Source organism: Ursus americanus, chromosome X, assembly GCF_024610735.1.
Source record: "Ursus americanus isolate L20-20 chromosome X, mUrsAme1.1.p, whole genome shotgun sequence".
Lineage (NCBI taxonomy): Eukaryota > Metazoa > Chordata > Mammalia > Carnivora > Ursidae > Ursus > Ursus americanus.
Genome location: NC_142164.1, coordinates 5,303,332 through 5,329,389, shown reverse-complemented (window position 1 = coordinate 5,329,389; position 26,058 = coordinate 5,303,332). Strand labels below are relative to the sequence as shown.

General features: G+C 44.5%; 1 protein-coding gene across 5 annotated transcripts in view; it reads left to right on the top strand.

Annotated features, from left to right (window-relative positions):
* AFF2 (ALF transcription elongation factor 2) overlaps window positions 1-26,058 on the top strand; it is a 453,109-nt gene that overhangs the window by 307,391 nt on the left and 119,660 nt on the right. For all 5 annotated transcript variants that reach the window (XM_087859684.1, XM_087859681.1, XM_087859683.1 and 2 more), the window contains 2 exons: window positions 3,780-3,816; window positions 4,110-4,143. In XM_087859684.1, coding sequence (XP_087715810.1) covers window positions 3,780-3,816; window positions 4,110-4,143 — 71 coding nt within the window. The remainder of the gene's footprint in view (window positions 1-3,779; window positions 3,817-4,109; window positions 4,144-26,058) is intronic.

Sequence of the window (26,058 nt, the reverse complement as noted above, 5' to 3'; positions counted from 1 at the left end):
AGCTGTGTTCTCCAATTTAGGAGATAATTCGCGCAAGTTGCAATTTTGACATTTACAAGTGTATACAATAGAACCGGTTGTTTAAATGGGCTTTTGTAGTAAGTGCACAATTTGGAATCAGGCATGATTTGCATTTTCTGCCAATTATCTGTGCTCCCATCGACCCCATGATAAAGGTAGAGGCAACTGGCATAAAATGGTGAAACCAGGATGGATACACACCCACTCTTGTTTCGCTTGGTTCCTGCCAAAATGTTGGTTTGAAAGAAAAGTACATCAACAACAAATGCCGCAACGTGCCTCGCCTCATTCTAATATCTAGTAAATAATTCCATCCTCATTACAACCCAAAGAGATTGGTAATTCGATTCTCCCAAATTCACAGAGGAGGAAACTGAGGCATGGAGTAAAGTAATGTGCTCCGAATCATCCAGCTAATAAATCAGGGAATCAGGTTCTGTGGCGATGTGTTTATCACACAGATTTACAGATGCCTCGGTTCAAATTCCATTTTCCAAAATGTGGCCCTGTACAGTAAATACATGTGCCTGGGTGACCCCCTTCCTCAGTGTTCGCACCAGACCCAGGAGATGCCACCCTCTCAGAGAGCATCCCTCTCGTATGTTCATGAGCGAGCTGGAGCAGCTCAATTCCCTTGGGAGCTGCAGACCTGGCTGCTTTTAATCCTGACTCTGCTAATCGCTAGGCAGGTGGTCCTACTCCAGTTCCTCTGAGCCTCAGTTTCCCCATCTGCACTATCTGTGTGTGTCTGCGCACGCACGCCTGTGTGTATATATAATCCCAGTGGATTTTTCAGGTCAGGTAGTCAGTGAGTCTGCAGGCTTACAAAAACAGACACAGCTGGAAATTCCCAACTTACTGAAGTTTACTTATCCATCCCAAATTGAGAAGGCCATGTTTGCTCATAGAGAATGGAAAAACTCACGAGGAACGGAGTACATCACTAAGCAGAAGTGAGGGAGCTAATAGTGTCCTCAGGGGAAGTTCAGTAAAGGCTTCGTGGAAGTAGTCAAACTCCAGACAGAGGCTGGCAAACTACAACCCATGGGCTTTTAGATTTTTAAATGGTTAGGATTTTCAAAAGAAAAAGAATGGAATAGTTGTGAATATTATGAGTTACTCTGAATGGTATGAAATAGCATGACTGATATGAAATTCAAATTCCAGCGTCTATAACTCGAGCTTTCTTGGACTCCAGCCACACTGATTCATTTCTGTATTAGCTGTGGCTGTTCTCACGCTACAGCCACAGAGCTGAGTAGTTACGACAGAGACTGTATAGCCCCCTAAAGCGTAGGCTCTTTGGTATCCGGCCCTTTGCAGGAAAAGTTTGCCAATCCCTGCTCTAGAATCTAGATCCTGTGGGAGCGTCTGATTGTGGGATTATCATCAAAGTTAATATTGAAAATATTCTCACTTAAGTTTGTGGAAACAATTTGACATCATTATATCCTATTATTAAAATTACTTCTATGACATGTCTATGAAGGAAACACACAAAGTCAGGTTTTTTTTTTTTAATTTGTATTATGGGCATCAACAATTATGGCATGAACAATGCAGATTTTTCCCACAACCAAGCTATTTCCAGTCGGGGTTGGGTGTGTTTGTATGCTAACTTGGGTGATATCCAGAGGTGTTTCCTTTGTTTGGAATTCTGGTTTTAAAAAGTCTTACCCATCTTAACATTAAAAACTGTATCAAGGGGCACCTGGGCGGCTAACTCGATAGAGCATCCAGCTCTTGATCCCAGGGTTGTGTGTTCAAGCCCCACGTTGGGTGTGGAGCCTACTTGAAAAAAAAATAGGTATCAAGAACACATAACTTCAATGTCCCAAATTAAGTAAATAATGCAATCCTCGAGTTCATTTCATAAATCACTGCTCTGATGCCTTGAACAACTGACTGTTCGGGTCTAAAGTCGAGAATACTTGGATGAAGGTTAAAACTTCAGGCCGGCTTGCTGGGACCAGTATGGTGACTGGCTGCATGTGTGACTCTCTAACCAAGTTTTTGGTTTATTTGACTTTGGAACTTGTCATTTGATTCCTACTGTTATACGAGCCTAAACTCGCCCCATATGACTGTGATGAAATCCCTTGTGAAAAATAACAGGTAGAAATATTGGTATGTAGTGAAGGACATACAAATGGTTAACCCCTCATTTATTTGGCATTCTGGGAAAGAAATGAGGTGTTCTGGGTGATCAAAATTCTTGGATAACCAAAGGCCCATCCTTCCATAGGAATCATGTAATACGAATCATTTTGAGATGCAATTAATATTTTTCTGATTTCTTATAAAAGTTCTACCGAACATGCTTTTTTCTGTCTTGATAACTTAGACATGATGAGCACCAGTTATTGGACTGTGCTATAATTATGCCCTCGGGAGCTATTAAGATGCATAGGAATGCCTGCCTCTATATTAAATGGCCATAGACTCCTGTGCTTTGTAAGTTCTGACTTGGCTGTGTCATTTTCTTTGGCCACCTGTTTCATGTCTCAGCGTTCCCAGTGGCTGTGCCTCTAGGACTGTTTCCCCTTCCTCGCCATTTATGATTTGCTAAGGAGTGGGAATCAAATGGCCAAGCTTGTTAGAGTTTTTTGTCAAAGTCAATTCTCTATCAAGTGAGGGTAGAGAAAGCTTTGAGCAGCAAACTGCATGGGCTTTGTGATAGCTCTTTAGTTGAGAGGCCTTTTCCATCTCTTGTGGAGTTTCTGGTAGTCTTCCAGAGTGGTGATCTCGCTGGAAGTGAAATCTCCTGGGCAACAGAATCATACTAAATAGATCGAAACATTCACTTTCCATTAAAGCACAGTGTTATTGTTCTTGATTACTTTCTCTTAAAGACAGACGGTCCTCTGATTCTGTTTTTCTTCTGTAAAGTAGCACGATTAGGCTTCAAGACTAGATTGCTTACAGCAGTGGTGGACATAACCAATTCTTGTATGTCCTTGAATTCATTGTCCCCCTTTTGAGGCTCTTGTCTTGCCGTCAGTACTCTCTCTTCCATCCCCACGGGGCCGTGCAAACCCTGTCCATTGTTGTAGTGCTTCTGCCTGTGAGTTTGATCAGGATCCACACAGGTGTGCCATGCTCCCAGAAAGCGCCATATGTAGAAATCTGCATTTCTCAAAATCAGTGAATGAGTTGTGTGCAGGGTGACTTTCAAATCAAATCTAAATCCTTCAAATAACGTGCTCCACTCACGTATTTCAAATGGCTTCCTGTCCTTCACCAAATTTGTAATGAAGTTTTAAGAACACTTGTCTTGTGAAAATGAGATCCATCTATCGCGTATGTGTCACAGTTAAGGTAGAAAATTGGAGTTGTTACTATAAAAGGGAGCAACTGAGCACATCTATTAATTACGGTCTTGTTTACACTTCTACAAAAACCAGGATCATTTTTTTTATTTTGAACCAGGGCCCCTTTCCTTCCTTAGAGACCTCATTGCCTAGCTAAGTGAGAAATTAAACACTTGAATTTCACACGTGTGGGTCATTTGTTCCCATGTTGCACACGTTTCATGGGTCTGATGGAATGGCAGGTATGGTCATGTTGCGGCAGGTTCGACTAGCAAATGTTTATCCTTCAAATAGAGCTAGGGACGGAAGCCGGCTTAATGGAATTGTCAAGAGGGTCTTCCTTTTTGGCAAACACTAGGCAAGTTCTGTCTTCAACAATAACAGATACACCTTTTGCTCCCTCTGTAGCAGTTCACTAATATTTGTCTTGTGTGTTCTTCCTTATAGGAATCCCAACACCTGACCCCAGGATTCACCTTACAAAGTAGGTATTTTTTAAAAAATTCTACTTAGTCCAAACATTCGTGTTGTCTCCTCCCCCACTTTCTTCTCTTTCCTACCTAATATCATGAAAGCGTGAATTGACAGTGGCAAAAAGTCATATCGTGATACATCCAATTGTTTCCTGTACTTTTTCATCTGTGATTTATGGCAGGATGCTATAAAAATATATATCTGTAACTGGAAGGGCTGCATGTTTGAAGACCGATTTCATTCAGAGTGACCGTTTGACAGTGGAAACCATGGGTAGTAATTGCGTGTGGCCTTTCTTTTCAGAGTGGAGCGACCCGACCAACAGAGCTTCTACGAAGTTAGTATCGCTGGAGTCGTGAGTACTTGGGTTTCCAAAGCAGCCTTCTTTGGGGGAATTTGGCAAGGAAACGGTGCCTCGGTGCTGAGTGAATCTTGTTCTCTCTCCCGCTCCTCGAAAATAGGAACCTTGGCTCATAATAACATGGAGTTCAGTTAGAGAGGACAATGAGATTTCCCACAATAAGCGAGTAACAGTAAAAACGAGTGAGGTCACCGTTAGACTCTCTAGTGAGGTAAATACAGGCTGGATTGGTAATTCTGGAATGTGAAAACAACTGTGATTCTTGGCTAGTTATTTGAATATTATGTAACTTCCGCCACAGACCTCATTAGACACAATATTCAGACACCACCACCTAGGGTGGAGAAAGGACACGTCTCAGCAGCCATGTGGGACATGAAGTACGGATTGTTATGGCCAGTCAGCCTGAGACCTTGCTGTCTGCAGGTCATCTGGTGACTGTATATTAAAGACAAACAAGGATAGACAGAAAGAGATGGAATAAGAGATTACATGACGCTGGGTTGAAGTTCAGAAGCCAGGGGGCCCTGCGATTCTCTCAGCACTGTCTTCATTTGTCATTAATGCTGACTGAGGGAGGGGTACAGAGAAACCAATTTCCTCAGATTAACTACTGTAGATTTTGTAATATCCATTTGTCCAAGAACGTATCAAGGGAGTATTTCTCTCACAACTTCTTCCATTCCTAATAATGGAAAATGAAAGTCGACTTTTCTATGTGAGTAATAGTCACATACTTGAAAATTTTCAAAATGAAATAATTTATGACATTCAAGTGGTCTAATGGCACACTTGAAGTGAATTGCTCACCTTTTGGAAGATCGTGAATAATTGCATAGAACAACTGGGAATGACTCCCAAATAGACCATGGCTCTGAGAAGGACAGTGGCATTTCCGTGTTCCTGGTTCTGCTGAGCAGCAAAGCCCCCAGAGCCCTGGCCCCATTGTTAGCCTCCTTGTTTGGTTTTCTGGCTTGATCTGTGCCTTCTAATTCAAAGTTCGATTTCAGCAACCCAGAACTCTCAGTTAAAGAGGTGAGAAAGAAATAAGAAAGGGGGAAAATAAAACCATAACTGGTCTGAATTAAGGACCAGATTATGTGGAAACATGGAAATCAAAATCGTCTTTGATATTGTTCATTGCCGCTTTTCCATCCATTGCTTCTTGAATTGCCCTTCCCTTGTTATTCTAGTAAACAGTAAGTCTTATTCTCGTACCTTGCCCTTCTCCTGTTAAACTGTCAATAAAATTCACACACACACACACACACACACACACACACACACACACTTGAGCATTTAGGAAATCAACACAGGTTTCTAGACATGAAAAAATATAGAAGTATTTTTCCCACTGTAAAATGATCTTACTCCTAAAGCAAGAGTATTAGGCTCCTGCTGTGAAATATGTTGATTTTCATATAGACCATAAAATTCAATATTTCAATAGTTTGTAACTAACAGAAATAAATTCATCAATTGTGATTTATAGTTAGAGGCTGCCTTTCCAGAAAACAGCACTTCATAGCACAGGGGTATATGGCGTAATTCAGTATGACTGAGGTTATCTGTAGGAAGTGTTCGATAAAACTAGAAGACGCTGAGTCCATTTTGTGAATGAACTGCTCTCTTTTTAGCTGTTGGATCTAAAGACCAAGCATTGTGCATCAGACTTCAGCTGGAATAAGTTCCCTTCTTTATGGTAGGGTGTGGGTTTAATACAAGACAGATAGAGTTATAATAATTTTTATTTTTAGCTTCCGAATTATTATCCGCTTAGCCATTACCATCACTCCCCTATTTTACTACCGTGTGCTTTTCAAGCCAGCTTCTAGGATTTTCCATGTGGCAGGGTAATCCTTCAGGCAACTAAGAACGTTCTGGTGTAGACAGACCGCTGGTGGCTCGAGTTTGGTGCAAAACAACCCCGTGGTTGGCCCTGCTGCAGGACAGACACCTTCCCAAGGCCACCAAATGTCCTGGACCTGCTCCCGCCACTTACTGCAGTGAGAGAGATGAGAGTCTTGCAAAGCAGAATCCCTTAATTACTGGGATACTTTATCAGTTTTCCTCATCTTGGCTTCTCTTCCCCAGTTGAGGAAATGCAGATCTTCCATTTGGGCCCGGATTTTAAGGACTGCAGGTGCAGACAGCAGGTTCAAAAACGCTGATCCAAGTGTCCGAATCCGAACTGGGAACCAGCCAGGCTCCCTCTGGGTTCGTGACAGCCACATTCTCTCTGGGCCTGACCCCAGCAGTCTGACTGGCTTTTGGAGAACCAGGCTTTTCCTCACTCAGTAGATTTCACTGCCATACAATGCTTTTTATGGAATGTCCATCCATGGGGTGACATCCTACCTGCTCCGTCTAGAACTCTCACTGCCCGTGAGTAAAGAGCATTAGACTGGGGGAGTTCCAAGACCCGAGTTTGCATCTTTCTTCTGTGGTAGTTATAGTACTGGGGAGAAAGCACTGACTTAGGATTCAGAGAATAAGAGTGTAAATCATGGGGGAACTTATTTTTATTTCAAAATATACAGATAGAGCCCCCTAGGGGAAATTAAGCAAATTAATGAGCTATGTGTATACACATAAAGGTACAGACGCACACTTGTCAGAATTCAAATGTAAACAGTTATACTCTAAAAAAAATTATACTCTTTAGTAATTAGACTTAACAACATAAAAGTGCCTTTACCTTTAACCCTTAATAAGTTCTAGAGGAAAGAAGACCCAGTGGTTTTTGTTTCCCTCCGCCTCTGTGAGTCTTGGACTGGGCCTCACCCAGGGCTTCTAAATCCAAAGGAGTTTCTAGCCTCCTTCCAAAAAGGTCCCTATCCCCAAAGAGGGTGGGGCATGGGCGTCTGAAGGTCAAATTTTGTATTGTATTTTTCAGGGCTCTAAGTTGTATATTTGTGCAGTAATGTCATGTCCGTTCTGCCTCTGAAAGATCCATTTATTTCCATTATGAGATTCAGGGATTGAATGTACACACCAGACGTTGTGTTACTTTCTAGTTTCTTAATGAAGCCATTAAGGACTGATGGAGGAGAAAACTGAAACCAAACCCAAAGAACTTGGATTTTCTCCGTCGAGTTGGATTGCTTCATCTAGTTTATAACATCTTGTCAATTCCTTGTCAGTACAGTGGCTTTACAAAAATGCATGACCTTGTTGGTCTTTTGTGAGCTGTCCTAAATAGGAACAGACAAGATGCATTCAGTCACCCTGAGAAGCATTTTCAGACAACATCCATGTTCTCGAGGGTATCCGTGTAGTCGGTCCTTGACATCAGCTAATTTTGTGAGCACTATTGAGAAGATGGACGATCCAAGTATCCAGTGCCTTTGTTATACTTCGTTGTTAGTATCTGGACTCTGTCCAGTTGGAAACCCTCCAGACCCCCTTTTAATCAAGCAGCCCCTGTGTCTTGAGCCATGCTGTCTTGAACGCCTGGATGGTTTCCATAAAAGCCCACTATGAAGGCAGATGTAGCCATAATGCTGTTCTTGCCATAAAACCAGTTCTTTCACTTACGTTATTAGCTACAGGTTTGAAAACATCCCAGCCATGGGCCCAGAGACTTGAAGAAAGACCTTGAGGAGACAGACTAGTTGTGGCGGGCCTCCGTTCCCCTGTGGGTGATGGGTGTACGTACGCCGCATGAACGGATCCTTGAAGGTAACGCTAGTTAGGAGGAAGAGGAAACATTGTGGCTACGAGGGCGCAGGGGGCCGAGCGAGTTACGCTGCTCCTTGGCAGGAAAGCCTGGAGGCAGGCCTCTTCCCCCCCACCATGCTGCCCTTGCTTGTGGGCTCTCGTGAGTTCGGGGGTTCAGAACACCCCATTTGGCATGTTGAACGCGGAAGACTCGGACAGCTGAAGTTAGCGGGAAGTAGGCCCATGGTAAATTATACCCAAACGTGGTCAAAATTGCTTCAAATAAAGCATGATTTCTAAACTCTTCTCTCTGTGGTAGGAAGTGTTCCTTACCACAGAGAATAGAAAGACTAGTAGAATGTTTTCCAGTTTACTATCACCAATAAGAAGCATTACGTTATTTCTCAGGGGAATTCTGATTTTTTTAACCGCCCCCTCCCCCGCAAAAAAATCCTTCATGTTCATTACAACCCTGACCATCCCACCTAAATATTTCTCATTGAAAATGTTTCCTTCAAGAATCTGATTTGAAATTCGAGAACCGCCAGGGTTTCTTGTGGAGCACTAGCCACGTCTCTAGCAATTTCATATACTTTCCTGTAAGGAGATGTTTGCTCTGCTTTTTAGATACAATTCTGGTAGTGAAGCGACTGTGTAATGAGACGGGGGATGGGGGCTGTGATTTTCTTAATCGGATGAATCCTTAATCAGAACACGTGACTTGGCCCTTGGAATCTGGACACGCTATCGAGGAGTGTGCGGCTTCCGAGCACTCCACTCAGCTCTCCTGATGACCTGGTCATCTTGACGGTTTTCACTAGTTGCAGCCATTCCGGTTTTCAGGCCAAGACGTACGCCAACTCTTGCTTTGAACCTGTCTTGTAGGCCCTGCCTCTCAGAGCTTGCCAGCTTTTCCTGAGGACTTAATATTCTCTTGGATGTTCTCCACCACATCAGGGACAGCCACCTGGGAGTGGAGAAAACAAAATTTGGCAGCCTGTTCAAGCTGTGAATTAAAGGTAATTCACAGTTTGAAATGAATCAGCATGAGGTCCTTACGAAGAGTAATCAGACATCAAGAGGATTTTATTTTGAGGATCGTATATTGGCTAATGTGACAACAAGCAATATTGGCATTTGGAATGTTCGCAGCAAGAAACGCTGAAGCTGCTGGTGCTTGACAGGCGCCAAGACTGAAAAGTGAGGCTCCTTCAGTGGGAGGAGTGGGTTTCCACTTTCCTGACAGAAGCTCAAAACAGGGATGTTTTTGTGCAGCGAGCATAAATCTTGAAAGATCAGATTTGATTTTTGTGCTGTTCATGTACCCAAGATTTGTCTGTTTCTGGTGGATTGTGAGAATCTGTAATGAGAAGCCAACGTCTCCCTCTCTTCCTCTCAGGGAAAAGTCAAGTATCTCTTTTTTTCCACCTGATTTGCATCCATATTTATTCATTCATTCACGCTTTCATTCCTTTCAACAAGATGCAAGAAGCCCCGAGTGTGCAGAGCTCTGGGTGAAGCAGTGTGATAAATTCACACGTCCTTCCCTCTAGGAGCTCCCCATGAAGGTTACACTCACACTGATAACACCAGTACCTCAACTAAACCAGATCGACTGAGAGCCTACTATGTGCCGGGCACTTTGTCTCTTGATAACAAGCCTATGGGAGTCACCTCATTATATTCCACAGGGGCAGAACCCAAAACTCGGTGACATTATGTGACGTGCCCAAAAAGCTACAGTAACAAAGCCAGAACAAGACAGACTTCAGAGCACATGCCCTTAAACGGCAGTAAAGCCATCCATCCCATGGACGCTTTGGACGGGCCCTACTGATTTCCAATCAGTTGTGATCTTGCCCAGGCATTAGGCCAAAGTGGACTGACCACAACTGGAGGCCAGGATGGTCACTGTCAGTTAGGTTTAGATCAGGGAAAGTATTAGATCTTAATACTGTCACTGAGAGGGCTTGCATATACTGCATGTGTGGACATGGGCGCTGGGTAGGCGAGCACAGGTCTGTCCTCAGCTCAGGGCCAAGGGCCCAACTGAGTCATTGTGCCTGTAGGACACTCCCTTCGTAGAGCCAGAAGGATCTGTGCCTCTAAGGGACTTATACCACCATGTCGAATCCCTGTGAGGCTGATTTCTGTGACCTGTGGCAGGAAGAGCATCTCTCTCCAGAAGGCTCCATTTTGCCATGTTAAAGCAAACAGAAGACAGCTGATACTTAGGTCTGTTCTTATGAGAGTTTCAGCCATCATCTCTCATGCTTACCAACTTGGTTGATAATTGAAACATTTCTTTATGTCCCCATAGTGGAACAATGTTCAAAACTATTCCCGATGTGATCGAACAATGGCTTATTCCCCAAGTTCTCCTCGATGTTTTGAACAGTAACTGGGAGGGAAGGAAGTAATGCTGGTGGAGGGCACTGAAGTTAATAAGGAGGGCACCAAAGCGAAAATAATTCCAGTTGTATAATTGAATGTAATGTGATCACACACGCATACACCACTCACTCCATGTTACAGAGCATCAGGTCCCTCTAATGCTGTCCAGTCTAATGAGATTCACACACACATGCGTGCTCTTTTTCAGTTACTGCATTGTAAGTCACTACAACCAGGGCTACTTTCCTGTGCACTGTGATTATTTTTTTAAAGGATTTTTTGAAGATTTATTTATTTATTTGAGAGAGAGAGTATGAGCACAAGTGGGGGGCAGGACAGAGGGAGAGAGAGAAAGAGAATCCCCAAGCAGGCTCCCCACTGAGTGGGGAGCCCACATGGGGCTCGATCCCATGACTCTGAGATCATGACCTGAGCCGAAATCAAGAGTCGGACGCTCAGCTGACTGCGCCACCCAGGTGCCCCTGTTCTGTTATCGTAAAGACTCTCACACAATGCATTGGCCTCATGTGCATGTCACAGCAATCCCGTTAGACAGCCACAGGTGAAAGGAAACCAGGTTGGGCTGGAGGAAGATACTTGCCTGACGTCCTCCAGCTAGAGAGGAGGGAGCTGGGACGGGAAGCCAGAGCTCTGCATGCCCATTAGAACATGCTGCCTTGTCCCCAGATTCCCCAGATGGTTGCAAGGCTGGAGCACACCAACCAGAGTGCAGACCGATCTCCCAGGTGAAGAAACAGCAGTGTAGACAAGGCCGTCGATCATTCCTAGGAATTAAAAAGAAATAAGCAAACCAACCCAGCTGAGGCTGGAGTAGCTGAGAAGGAGTATCTTCCCTGCATCTAAACTATTCATTCTTCTTTCCCATCCTATCAAGCATTTCACAAATGGCCAGATCCTCCGCCACAATTACGTTACCGGGAGTGTTATGTTTAAATGGTCTGCTCTTGACACCTTCCCAGAGCTGCTAAAAGCCCTTCCGTTTTACTGACAAGTGGGGAGCAGTGTTGGTAGAATACTGCAGATGCTTGCACAATTCCAGCTGTAAAATCAGTTGAAAAATCTCACAAATGCCTTTCTTTGTGGTTCATCCATCCATGTCCATAATGAGGAACCGAACAGGAGAAGGTCTCAAAGCTATTCGGTTGACATCTCCAAATATGCTGCCAAGATGGGGACCCGGAGGGGCAGAGGGATGGTACACCTCGTAAATCCAAACGAACACAGTGTCTTGTCTTTGCTACCCCCCCCGGGATTTTGGCACCCACTATCCACCAGTGCAGCTCCTAATATACTGCTTGGTCCTTAGCTCAGGGGAAAGGGATCTAGGAGGGGGGCGGGCAGTGGAAGGTAATGATCTACCCAGAAGCGAGCCTATAGTACTGGCACCTCGGTTGCCTAGTTTCAGGACTAACCCCATTTCTGCATAGGTTGCCCAGTTCTTAAAATCCCAGACTGGTATCTCGATATTGTAATAACGTGAAGTTATTTCTAGATTTTGAAGAGAAAAATCCCTCAAAAGTCCCTCATACTCGCAATATCTAGAAATTGTCTAGGATATGTGGAACTTGAAAAGGTTATGCTAGGTGTCTCCAAAATCACTCGTGGGTTTCCTGTAGTACAGCAAGAAAAGAAGCCTAGAAACTGCACGTGAACAATGCGCTTGGGTAATTCTAGCCACCACTTCTGGCCTCCTCTTCTGGGCACCTTCCTATGTCCTCGCCACCACGCCCAGGCTTGTCCTCGCCAGGTTCTCACCCCAAACAGCCACGTCCACACGGCCGCTGCTAGTGCCAATGATGGGGACCCGGCCTGCTTGGTGTCCTTTGCCCTGTGCCCCTTCTCTGCTTCAGCCACCCACCACCCTTCATCCTGCAGCACCTCGTAAGAGGAAATCAGCCTCGTGGAAGAGATTTCCTCTTAGCAGGTGGATGACTGGCTCAGAATCACAGACCTAGTTAGTGACAGAGCTGGAATTTCACTCGAGGATTCTTGGATTACAAAACTCAGACTTTTACATCTTATACCAGACCTGCCACACTGGTATCACATTTCAATTGAACAATCATTAATCGTTAAGCACGAAGGCGAATAACACTGCTAATAATAATAATGCTTTCTAGTCCCACAATGCTTTCCATTTCTACACATATTGTTACATTTGGTCTCTCCCCATCCTGGGAGCCAGGAGGTGGGGCGGCTCAGACCCCCGTTCTGTCCTTGTCATGTGACATCATGACGTCACTTGGTGCTTCCCCCAAGCCTTTGCTGCATCATGTATAAAATGGAGACTCGATATTACTTGGATTCCTTAGTGAATTGTGCTGCTGTCAGATGAGCTCACGGAATGGAATTGCAGGCAGTTATCTGTATTACTTCTCTCCGCACGGTAGAAATCAGGCAAGTCAGCTCGGGGGGCTTGAGTGAGGTGCTCAGGCTTACACAACTCGTAGTGTCGCAAGGCTCAGTCCCAAGCTTTTTGAGTCCCAGCTGAGTGCTCTTTTTGCTAATATCTGCCTTTGCTTCTCAAAAGTGTTGCATCGATGTGGTTTGAATCCAAGGATCGACTTCCGGTGCTGACGGAGAGCCGATGACTTAAAATCAATCGCTGTGTGTGCCACTCCTCTCCTAGTTAGATTAGCCATGCCCAGCACATTTCTGGTCTTTTCGCCACCTTGGCGAGACTGAGTGCGTTTTCCCACCTCCTCACACCCAAGGTATTATTTATTCGGTTTAGTGATAGTTTGAGCATTTGTGGAAAAATGTGAAAACGTTCCCCCCCATCACATGCGTGTTATAACGTCACTGTCTTAGAGCACGCAATTTGGGGTTAGGTCTGCCCTTTATCTTCATGGTTTTTCGGGGTGCTCTCTTTGAGATTGAAGAGGACCTGAAGGCTATGCTCTGTCTTGACCTTTACTACCGGATTAAAATTCCAGGTTGCTGTTGTGGTAACCATACCTCGAAAATTAGATCTTTGACAATCACCGCAAAATTTAAAAGTGCGCTGCTGCCATGAACTTTGAGGAAACATTGCTTATCATTGTCAGCGACATCCTCTTAATTGAAATAATCTGCCTTCCCGTCTGCTAGAAAGAGTGGGGGGGGTGCAAAAAGATTATATCTTGACGGATTTTTTTTAAACATAAAAAATGGCTGTGCTTTGAAGCAAAGCTGTTTTCCACATGAAATTTAAATCAACTTCAGCTCGATTTATACTATTCAGAGAGAACTGAGATATTCGGGGTGGCAGGAAGCCAAGATGCACGGTAAAGATGCAGAGACACTGAGAAAAGCTACTTCTGGGGCTCCATCCCGGACGAACCTCCGTGGCCCCGGGGTTCCAAATGACAGCCACTTGCGAACCACAGATTGTGGCGCCCAAGGCTCGGCGCCATAGGGAGATGCACAACGGCCCCACGGCAGGCTTTCAGATCAAGAGAGCAAGCAGTCCCTGATTTGCCCCGTGGTGTAAAGAGCTTGAAATTGTATTGATGCTCCCAAGCCAGGGTATCTCACTTGTGAAGAAGATGAGGCATTGAGGCGTTTAAATTTCAGGGATTCTCCGGCTGCCCTTCCCTTTCGAATTTCCCCCAAGACAAGCGCATCATGGCGTGTCTGGCTTCATAATTAGTTGGGGGCTCTGTCTGTCGTTCCATAACAGGATTTTTTTATTCAACTGGGCTTTTAAAATTTCTTTTTTGCCATGCTCATAACAGGATTTCAACATGTGTTTCCTACACAACATGTAGAAAATATCTCCGTCGAACTGTCTAAAAGGAGCAATTTCAGACAGAGGTGATGTTCTCACTCTGAGAAGGTTGGCATCCTCGTTCCCACACAACAGGCAGCAAACAGTTAACCTGCTGGACGGTATCAGGTAGTTGGGAGTGAGGGATGTGGAGCAACAGAGACAAAGGCAGGAGCGCCTGGGTGGCTCAGTTGGTTGGGTGTCTGCCTTCAGTTCAGGTCGTGATCTCAGGGTGCTGGGATCGACCCTCACATCAGGCTCCGTGCTCAGCAGGGAGTCTGCTTCTCACCCTCTCCCTCTGCCCCTCCCCCGCCACTCGTGCACAGGCGCGCTCTCTCTCTCTCTCTCAAATAAATGAATAAAATCTTTGGGGAAAAAAAGAAACGGGTAGCTCAGTCTGAAGGCCCTTGAGAGGGTGCAGGGAGACTGCCTCTCACATCACTTGAGAGCCTATTCATTCTGGTTTGGTCAGTCTGTCTGCTGAGGAGACTGGAATAGAGCTGAGTAGATCGTGGTATTCCTCCAAACCCAAGGAATGTCCATGAAAGCCCAGCCGGTAGTCCCTCCACTTGTGAGGACTGTAGAGCCCCCAGGTAGCACTTTTAACAGGATAAGTCCGCAGGTCCACAAGCTGCTCGGGGAAGGGGGTGCTGTGAATTTGCCTGCACGTACACAGGACGTCGCCAGCGAACGTCATCGAGTGACTGGCAGGTAAAAGATCCAGAAAGCAGGAAAGATCCAAAGGTGTCAGTTCTTTTAAATTAACATTAACATTTTGATATATTTTATTCTTCTATTCCTCAATCCACATTGAAGAGGTAGTCTCATAAGAAGAAATATAAAGACACGTGTGGGTGTGTCTGGGTACAGTTTAGTCATGGAAAGCAATATAGTGTAGAGATCGAAGTGGATAGGCTCTGGAGGCAGATTGCCTGGGTTCAAATCCCAGCTCCACCATCTTTAATCATGTGACCTTGAGCAAGTCACTCAACCTCTCTATTACTGTCTTCCTCGTCTGTAAAATGTGGATGGTAATAGCACCTACATCATAGGATTAAGTGATTGAAGTGCTTATCACAGTGCTTGGTACGTAGAAAGTTCTCGGCAGACATTAGTTATGGTTATTAATTATGCTCATGATTAGTACTGTCATTATTACTGAGTGCTCCAAGCCACTGTCGTTTGCACTGTGTTCCAGTCTTTGGCCACGCAGGGAGCCTTTCACTCGATTCCCTGAGCTGTCCCAGAGGTTCCCGTTTGGAGCAAGACCTCTCCAGATCTAGCAAACCCGGACCACACTGAACATTTCCTCTGTTGACCCACCTAGCCCAGCCCCCGAGGATAAAAATGACGAAAGGCTAAAATGTCTGAAATGCATACACTTTGGGCACTAGGCACATTCTTCTCCTTCTTGGAGCTCGTCACAGCATCTTATCACAGCCACAGTTGTACTTTTAATTCTGTGCTAGTTTTTCCTAACAAAACCTGGGACTTCTTCAGTGCCAGGCACTACGCTGAGTGTTTATATGCACTAGCTAACTGAATAGTCTCACCCCCGTGAGATGTAGGCCCTGCTATTATCTGCTTCATGAATTGACGCAAAGTTCTTACAGCTACGGTGGGGTCGTGTCTTGAGCCTATGTCTGGCTGACTCCAGGAAGAGACCCCCTGAACCCTGGCCTTCCTACCTACCCGTGGAATCACCAATCCCAGAGTCCACCTGAACTCGGTTGTTTGGGGCTATGGCAGTACCTACGTCCTCAGACATCACAAAGAGAACAACAGAGGACCAGAACGTGACCGAAGACATTCTCTGCCCCTCACACCCAGGATTGCCTCTCACCTTTTGTAAAATGACCAGTGGAGGAATTTCCTGAATCATTATTGTGGATTGCTTGGTTCACATACATACGAATAACTGCTTCTGAAATATTATAACAAGCACGTTGGCAGTTGAATAATCAGAACGGAATCCTTTTTTGAATGCCCCCCCTTTTTTTTGCATGCGTAAGGGGATTCATCTGAATCAGAAAACACAGGAATGAAATTTCTTGGGCTAGCCCCCGCCGTTCTGTGAAATAAACACTCTGTTCCCTTGCCTGGACAAATCATTCCTCGTGCTGCGTCTCTGCTTCTGTCTCCTTGGTCTAAAAAGACGTTTCAGACTCTGCCTTTAATTATGATCAGGCTTGCCTATGAACCCCATGAGAAATAAGCTTGTTTTTGCTGGGAGGGAAGGTAAAATAACATTTAAATCGGTTTTAAAACTAAGAAAGAAATCTCGGAAGACGCACTATAGAACACACTGTATATCAAAACATATAAGCACGTAGTTGTAACAGTGACTTAGTAAACACATTGCGGAGTGAGCCAGGAAAATAATCCACCGAGGTGCTATTTCCCTTACTTCTAAGCACTGAGTTACGAGAGCATTGCCATAAAGTAGATATGCACTGTTTAAAAATATTTGTGTGTGGTTTTTTTTGAATATCTTTCGGACCCAATAGACTAATCTTTTTTTCTTCCCTTGCTAGGGAAAGTACACTGTAAGGAATTGAGTTAAGTGGTATATTAAGTGAAGGTCTAAAACAGGTTTTTAGAAGATAGCATTTCTGAGCAAAGACATGTCTTTAGCAGTTTGATTCCAAATATGACATAAATCAACTATTAAGTAGAATAAAAAACGGTCCAATGAAACTTTGCAATCTGTCGTATAATTTAGAGTTGGACACCCATTATGTTTGCTACTGGCACCTTTATTAGCATAAGAGCTTGAAACTGTAAGTAAAATAAATACATCAGTCCAAGTAAATGAATTTCCGTGTTCTGGAAAGTGATCTTTCTCTGGACGGCATGAATTCTACTGGTTAGAGGACTACCCCTGTGGAAGAGCAACCGTCTCAAAGACCTTTCTTGGCATAAAGTTGTGTTTTAAACTCTTAGAAGCTCTGTCCTGCCATTGTTCTGGCTAAAACATTTAGATCTAAACTGTAGAGTAAGGTGACTTTTAAAATCATGCCACAATTCAGGCTTGTTGTCTTTTAATTCCATGTTAAAATGGAAGCCGTGGCATAAAACTCTTTTCTTAATTGAATTCCAACAAAGGTTTCAAAGAAATGTTTCTCATAAATGCAATTTGACAGTTCCTCCTTTTCAGAAGAAGGCAAAGGACAAAGCAGACAAACCATGACAGTCTCTCATAGTGAAAACACTGGGAGATGCGCATCCTCGAGCCCGCTCTAGTGCAGTGTCGTTTGGCTGCATGATGGTTACCGCTGAATGAGTGTAACTCACAATTTTACGTGGGAGAGAAGAAAGAAAGACATATAGAGATGTTTACCCACTTGAAGCAAACCTGTCACCAAAATTCTAGCATATATTTCCAAACAGATAAAAAGGTAATTTTTCACCCTTAAAAAGAATCTTTCACTTTGAAAATGATTCGCTGCAGGTTTCCTCTAAACAGTAAGCGCATCTCATGCATTTACAATATGGTTTGATTTTCAAAACATCAATTTACATGCACTTTCCAGAAACAAATCTATTGTGCAAAGTGGTGCTTACTTGTATAGCATCAAAAGGTAAACTATTTTTTTTTAAACTTGGGGTCCATGGTTTATAGAGCATGTCCATCACTAATATTAATAGTTTGTAGTCCAAGCGGAGATCGGGTGCCGCCGGCTGCCTCGGAGGTGCTTCCATTGTGCTCCTTCCGAGTTAGCGAGATGCCTTATTTCCGCAGCAGCCAGACGCAGCCTGGTTCTGGTTCTCATGGGCACCTCATCCTCGAGTCCCTTCTTTCCCCTTCAGTTTGCCTGGCCCACGGACACATTCCATGAGCTGAACATCTAATGATAAATTAGTGAGAAAATCAGGGCAGTTTTCATGACTAACTTTTGGGATGGAATGCAAGCCTTGGTGTGCAGCATACTCACAGCCCCCATGACGTGGACAGATCAGGAACTGGAGATGGGCGTAGCGTCGCCTGATTTCTCTAAAGCACCTTGGCAGCCCATGTGGAACGTTTCCCTGGTATCGTCATTTCAAACAGGCAGGGCTGAGCTGTGCGGCATCATTGGACATCTGTGCCCCCGGGGACTATGAGCCCGTCTTGGCTACAGAAGACACCCCTCCCCACGTTCCCCGCGATGTGTTCATGCAGGTGCTGGATGGTTTGGCTCTTTATAATGTGTTCAGTCTTTGATGGACAGAGGGCCAAACCATGCAGGAACATTTACAGCAATATAGAGCTAGGCCCTATATGGATTCTCTCTTCTCCTAAGATGCTTTCTTTGGGAAACTCATCTTGCTCTGCATGGAGACAAACAGCCCCAGGGGCGCCTGGGTGGCTCAGTGGGTGAAGCATCTGCCTTTTGCTCAGGTCATGGTCCCAGGGTCCGGGGATCGAGTCCCACATCGGGCTCCCTGCTCAGCAGGGGAGCCTGTTTCTCCCTCTCCCACCCTGACCCCGCTCATGCTCTCTCTCTCTCTCAAATGAATAAATAAAATATTTTTTAAAAATTGTAAAAAAGAAAGTAAACAGGCCCATAAATAAATGCAAGCATTTTAAAACCCTCATGCAACAACTTGGTTAATCACAGTTTTGAACTTACATGGAATTTAGCATGAGCAGTTTTGCCAGGGGTTTTTCGGGACTGATTATAGAAGGTTAATCCTAGGTCTTTTATTTGTGGAGCACTGGTTTCAGTTTTTTTTTCTTTTTTCTAAGGAGTCATGTATTTATTAGAGAGAGAGACAGGAGGGGCAGAGAGAGAGAGAGAATCTCGGCAGACATGGGCTTGATCTCGGGACCCTGAGATCAAGACCTGAGCCGAAACCAAGAGTCGGACGCCCAACCAACTGAGCCACCCAGGTGCCCCTTCAGACTGTTTTTCTCAGATAATTGCCAAGAACACATTGAGCTTCTTGACTGTGAAAGGAAAAGGCCCATTTCTGCACTCAGTTGTGAGCACCGGGAAGGTTGGCCGGAGAGTCATGAATGTGGCACAGGTGGTTATTTCAAGGGTTTTAGTATATTGACCCTCATCTTCTAATTGAAAATCAGGCTTTTACTGGGCTGTTTACAATAATTTCTTATTAGTGTCAAACAACTTTCTTTGTAAGCTTTGGCTGTACGGTCTTAAACTTACGCCATGCAAACAATGTGGACATTTGAGGCAAATCAGTTCTGCGGGAAAGAAAATAACCTCACTTTTCTATCCATGATGTGGGCGTGTAAGACAAAATTATTTTAGATATGAAATATCTAGATTCACTTTCCCTCAGTTGTTTACCATCAACAATCACCACGTAATAGTAATTGTTATTCAGGGGGGAAAAAGGCTTTTATGATCCAATATATTTGGGAACCAGTGGGTTAAAAAAAACAAAAAACTAAGGAGTCTTTTCATTGTAGAAATCCTTTGAGTCTTTAAAATGCTAATGTTCACTGTGTTTCTACAGGAGGGGTGTAGAATATGAAGTGTTTTCCAGACTAGCTGGGCAGAGACTTTTTTCCCCGGAATACCTACCAGTGTCCATACAGATGTCGCCTCGGCTTCCTTCGCCACCTGGAGTGCAGATGCTCCATGTCTGCCTTGCCACTCCCACTGGCTTTTCCTGTAGTGCCCGCCCCCCCCCCCCCGCCAGTATCAGAAAGTATGCATTAAATCTAATGTCCCTTTAAAGCAGCTTGGTGAAATTATGGTTTGTATTTGGAAATCGTGGAGGCTTTATTTTTGTATTGGTAGCATGGAAGGTGTTCTGAAATCCCACCAACTTTCACTCTGAAGGTTTCTTTTGTGAGGCACCTTTTGTCTGTTTTTGGGTTTTTTTCCCCCAGACCAGCTGCAATTGTAAGTTGTCTCCTGAGTGGTTGACTCCAGTCCTCCCATCATCTTCCCTCACTGTGGGAAGAAAAGCTGGCTGAATAGAGGAAGAATCACTGCACACTTGCTGAACATTCTTGGCAGATAATTTGCTGCCATGTTTTATAACACCAGGGACTGGATGTGCTTAAGAGCTTTTTATTAGATATTGCCGTAAGAGATAATAGTCCTATTATCCTGGTGACTTTTGAGACCATTCTGAATGCTGGTATTATTGAGAATGCAGTAATGAAGTCAACTCTCAAATCTAGCCATGTGGATTATCCACTTCAAACTGTGTCTTCCCCAGCTGGCAGCTCTGGCTGCATCCCTGCGCACACACACACCCCCTTTTGTGCGAATGTGTTTTTGGAATGCGACCTTCCATAATGTTAGATTGAGAAAAAAAGTACAATTAAGTTGTTTTTTTTTAATTTTGGGAGGGAGGTTGCATCCCACACAATCCATGTGCTCCTTGGCTCCACTAGCATCAGTAATCCAGAACTGATGTATTCTCTCCTAAACAGCCAAATCGTATTTGAACAAGGCCCAGGATGTGTCCTTTACATAAATGCTTTCTACATAACAGATCTCCTATGACGAGGAGCAGTTACTATGCAGTAAAGTGGTGTAAACTCCTACACTGGGATTTCTGGTCTTCTGATCTACACACTTAAAACAAAGATGTTTCTGTGTACACAGTCCGCCATTTAATTATCATTTTGAATTACTTTATTGACTGAAACATCCATTTTGTATGCATGTTACAACAATGACTATAACATACAAGCCACGTATAATACTCATTATGTCTCATCTCCTTCACGTTATGAGGCGTGATAGTAGATAATTAGTTGATTGGGTATGAAAGCACCCAAAATATTGATGGGCAGTAGAGATGAGCTCTGACTAGTTGCCTTCACCAATTACACATTGTTACTTGTACTTATTCCTGATGTATACTCATTATTAGTAACATGCATCTTGTAAAAGGGGTAGAGAGTGAGATGGTTCGGTGACGGTATTTGGAATATATTACAACAGCTACCTTATCCCATGGAGGTACTCCAATATTGACATTTTTATTCCTGGGATTAACTTCTTGTCTTCAGATTTTCTCACACATTATTCTTACTACTTATTTTATGCCTGCGTGTCAGGGACCCATTTTTGCAAATACCATGTTTCTCAGCAAATCGGTAGGGTTAAATTAGGAAATGTGGCAGTAGAAGAATGATCCACCAATAAATAAATAAATAACAAAGATGAAAATACAGAATGCTGAGAGGCTGGTCCAAAAGTGCGGCCGGAATTTGTGGGGCAGGACGGCTGCCGGTCACACACCATGATCTCTGTGCAGCAAGCTCTTCTTTGCGCTGCCTTGGTTCCCTGGACCAGGAAGTGGCCATCCAGCTGCATGCAGTGCTTGCAAAATCTCGCTGAGCGATTGTCTTATTCACTGAGGCCTGGGAATCTCAGATTGAGACAGCATCCAGGTGGTAGGTCACAAGTTACTTTTCCGAGGGCATTTTGTAAAGGCACCGCAGTAGACTTCCCATCCAGATCCATGATTACCCTTGGAGGAAATAGCAGGAGTAGATCCAGAAGCCCGGCCTGTCTCGTCAAGTCGCAAAGTCATCCTGTGGCAGGAATGCTTCTTACTGCGAGTCGAGCCTTCTCTTGCTGTCCTTGTATTTTCCTTTGTCCCCGGGGGAGAATAGGCTAGGCCGAGAATGATGCTGGAGATCCAGGCGGTGGTGTGAGAAGGCATGTGTGTTTTCATCTACAAAGAGAAGTAGAAATTAAATTCTTAGCAGTCAGAGGACTCTTATGTTTGCCATCAGATAAAGTGCGGTCAGCAAATCAGCCACAGGTGGGCCTGGCCTTGGGGTGCAAGGATCCCTATTTTGTGTTTCTGTCACTGCAGCTGAGTTCTGATGAAAGCCAAGAGAGAGACAACTTGAAAAGTATAAAACAAGGACTCAGAGGTTCGCTGATGCTGCACCGTGTGGCCTTTGTGAAGGTCTGGTGCCCTCTGAGCACATCGTCATCAGATGCTGCATTGTCCAATGAGAGATCTTTAACTCTGCCAGTTGGCCTACCTTGAAAGCCCAGAGTGGATTGGCTTCAGACGGGTAACCGATGCGGTTTTGCAAAAGGAGGGCCAACTCCAACTGGGTGGGGACCCAACTCAGGGACTTCAAATCAGCCAGTAAGGGTGGGAAGGCTTCCCTGCGTCTGTAACTACTGATTTAGCAGTTGAGAACTGAGTCCTGTTGATGACGTGGTTAATACAGATGGCGGACGTTGCCTCTAGGGAGGGGGGACTTGCTATTTGAGGTGAAGCCCAATGGTTTCACTTTCCACCACATTCCATAAAAAGAATAGTCTGAATGTGTTTCTTTTCGAGAACATGTGTTCCAGTGTCCTAGAAACAGGTATAGACTCCTGCAGATTCATCCGGCACAGTAAGTCACTTGGCACAGCAAATTGCTGCTGTGAGATATATTTTAGAATTACTTCTAGCTCAGACTAATGGCTGGAATCAAATAAAACATAAAAATAGGTTTACATAGATTGTTTTATAAATCAGATAAAGCTCTGTGTTACCTACCATTGGAACTGGATGCATTTTTGCAAGCAACGTTAAGGGTTGTTCATGTAATACTTTCATTATTTCCAGCAAGAGTGAAACAAAATAGAAACAAGTCCATTGAATTTAGCCACCATTAACTACCATTAACTGCAATTTTTCCTGACAAGCTCTCTCTCATCTGATGATGAGTGAAACATTGGGAAAAGTCGCCTGAAAAATTGCATAAGTGCTAATGAAATATGCCCTTGTATTTTAAGGGTGCCCAGTTCAGACATTTAAAATAGAGCAATTTATAACGTGTTAGCAGCCAGAACTCCATCTTGTTTTAAGTAAATTTATTTTTTACTTCTTGTGAGACTCTAACTCACTGTGGGAAGGCTCATGACATTTCACTGCACCAGGCGGGTCACAAATGGAATAACGTGAAGTAACGTTATTAGGGAACCGAAGACAATGATATGGCAATAATACGTTTTACAGTAAAATTTGATAGTTCTCTAAAGATCAATGAGTGTGTTTGTTTACTTTGAAGTGAAAGGACAAAGGCTTCCTAATGGAATCCAGAGAAACACCCAAATTAAAGGAATCTTTGCCAGATGAAATGCACGGCTTTCCGAGTCTGCAGTGAATTCAGAAAATACAGCACGCACTTTGCGGTAGGAAGAAATATCCTAGGTACAGTCTGTGATAACACGTCATTGTAAAGCTGCCCCCGGAATGCATGCAAGTCCTCTCGTGGCCACACAGAATAGAACAAGCTGCAAGTCGCATGGGTCTTGTCCTGTCCCAAACATTGATGGAAAGGGCACTTTATAAAAGGAGAAAGAAACAGCGGGGCCCCTTCATTTGCATCACCAAACGCTTTTATGGACACACTGTGTACACAGAATAGGTTCAATTAAAAAGAAGCTATTTTACACTGGCCTTTACCCCACCAGGATTTAAAAAAAAAAAAAAAGAAGAAGACAAAACAAAGACCATTTATCTAGGTAACAATACATTACTTTAAAAAAAAAATGAGCCCGAGTGCAGAATATAGGGTAAGCAAGAAGCGTGGGTCTCCCATGGGTTTTCTCTTTGCCACTTCTCTTCTCAGCCAGTACACGTCTTAGACTTCACGAAGACATATGTGTATCAAAATAAGATAAATGTGAATGACGACCAGGGTATGCAGGAACACAGTAGCTGAGCCTACTAAGAACAGGACTCAGAACTTGTCACGAGTTTATAATCAAGCTGCATTAGCAGGGACCAAAAATGAATTGCTGTCTGATATTTCTGGCCTTGATAAAATGAGTTGGGGGTTTGAGTTCAATGCCTATGGACAGATGTTCCACAGACAAAAAACGAGTCTCTTAATTGGCACTAATTAGCACCCTTGTTGGCAGGGACGGATTGACAAGGTTATTTCTATGGCACCCTCCCCCCTGCCGACTCCCAGAGCTGTTCTTTCCAGGACAAGGGGAGGGCAATGTAGGTAAACTTCTGCTCTTAGCCTTCAAGGATTACTGGTGCCCCCAAACAAAGAGAGGCTTCACATTTCTAAGCTGTCAACTTAGTGAGATTCTTTGCCTAGGATATACATTGGCTTTTATTTTTAATTAAATAAAGTTGTAATTAGTAGGAAACAATACAGTAGAGTGACAGGCACTTTTTTGTTGGTCTGTTTGTCCCTGCTTAAAAAAGCAGAAGCAAAAAGAAAAAAAAAAACACAGAAGAAGGTGTATTAAGGATGAGAAAAACACTCTCGGCACATTCAAGACGCTCATACTCGTACAGAACATCGGCGATGTTTTGTACCAGCGCGGATTCTGGCAACGTGCTGTGCATACATCTTTTCACTGCTCTGCTTCTCATCCCTCCCATCTGTAAAATGGGAAGAGCCACCAGGCTTGTGAGAGGGCACAAGTATTGCCAGAATGAGGGAGGGTGGACAGTAAGCGTGTGATGAAGGAGCCTGTGGCTGCATGCTAATAAATCTTAAGCAAAGCTATGTGGAAATATGCTTGAAGTTTCTGCAAATGCTCCTTACTCTATAATTGCAAGCTTGGGAATTATGCAAAAGTAGTTATTTTTGCATTTATTCAATTTAGTGCTAATAAGGAACTCAAAGAATGGATTAAAGCCATTTTTAGTAACACGACAGATTCTCTCAAGCTGTAGCATGATGGTGTGCATTTCTGAAGAGCGAGAGAGGGTAGTAAATCTAGATTAAGCCCTTTTTTTCTCCCAGGAAGACTAAGGGATTAGATTTCCCCAACAGAACAGACCCGAGAATTCCCATCGACAAGACCCACAGGTGTGCGAAATCCTATGTGGGGTTGGGGCAGTCAGATGTCAGGTTCCTTAAAAGCAGAGCCTGACCTAGGCATTTCGTGAGAATGCACTTGAAGGAAGAGAAACCTTCTAAGGAAGTGAAGAGAGCAGGACAGGGCAGGGGAAGACAGCCAAGCAAGGGGGTGGTCTCGTCTGGAGCCTGCTTTAGGCTGATCCCACAGGGAGTCCTCTTGTCCCTTCTTGGTTGGTCATCAGAGAGAGGCTTCCTATCCGACAACAGGTGGGTCTGTTTCTGCCAAGAGCGGTTCTCCGGAGGGCCCTGGGTGGGGGGGCCCCACAGCAGCTGGAGGACTGGTACTCCAGCCTGGTGACAGGAATGTGGGAAGGCCCTCCCAGGCCAGGCCTCAGGCTGGCAGGGCCAAGGGAGCTCGCTACGGAAGCAGGGCCTTTTGGTTCCTGAGCAACTTTCAGACGAGGAAGGTGTGAGCAGAATGAAGCCCGTCCCTAAATACCCGGCAGTGGTCAGTGCCGGCGCAGAGAGGAGCCAAACAGCGTTTTCTTCAGCATGAACAGTCTCATTTGCAGTACAAAGAGACAACACACACGCTCATTTGGGTTCATATTTGTTTATATGCTATAGAAACACAGGAGTTGTTAGTCCTTCAAATGAGCTCTTCTCTTTCATACCTGTCTGTCCTTCCATGGGCTACCTGCTTTCTCTGGTACTGCCACGGAGTCCTTGTCTTAGAATCCTCTCCCAGGGTTGCCCACACACACTGAACGTTCTATTCCAAAGGCAGAGCTTCTCTGAGTTCCCAGCCACACCCTGGAGCGTGGGGCCTACCGTCCTGCCAGCTTTCACAAACCTTGTGCCCCTCGAGGCGCATTTCTTCTCCCTGAGCGCGCAAGAAGGTGCCACCACAACACTTTTCCCAGTTTCTCGTCAGGAGCACCTGGCAGCCCTTCGGTGTCACAATCTCAGGTTCCACACGCTGCCCTGATGCTCCGCAGAGCCGGCCACCCCCTAGCCTGCCCCTTCAAACAGCCTCCTCCAGATGCCCCAGGCCCTCGTTCCCTCCCGGCCACACCACTCCTCCACACGTTCCAGGCAGCCCGGCCATGACTTTCAGAGACTGTGGCCTCTGTTGCCGTTTAAGGGCTCTCACTCAGGAGCACTGCGTGGCAAGAGTTGTGCTTTAGAAAGATCCCAGTGGCCCGGATGAGAGATGCTGAAGGCCTGAAATAAGGTGAGGCTAGAGACGAGAGAACAGATTGGAAAGGTGGTCTGTGGTCCTATCAAGAGAAGTGGATGACTAACAAGATGGTGG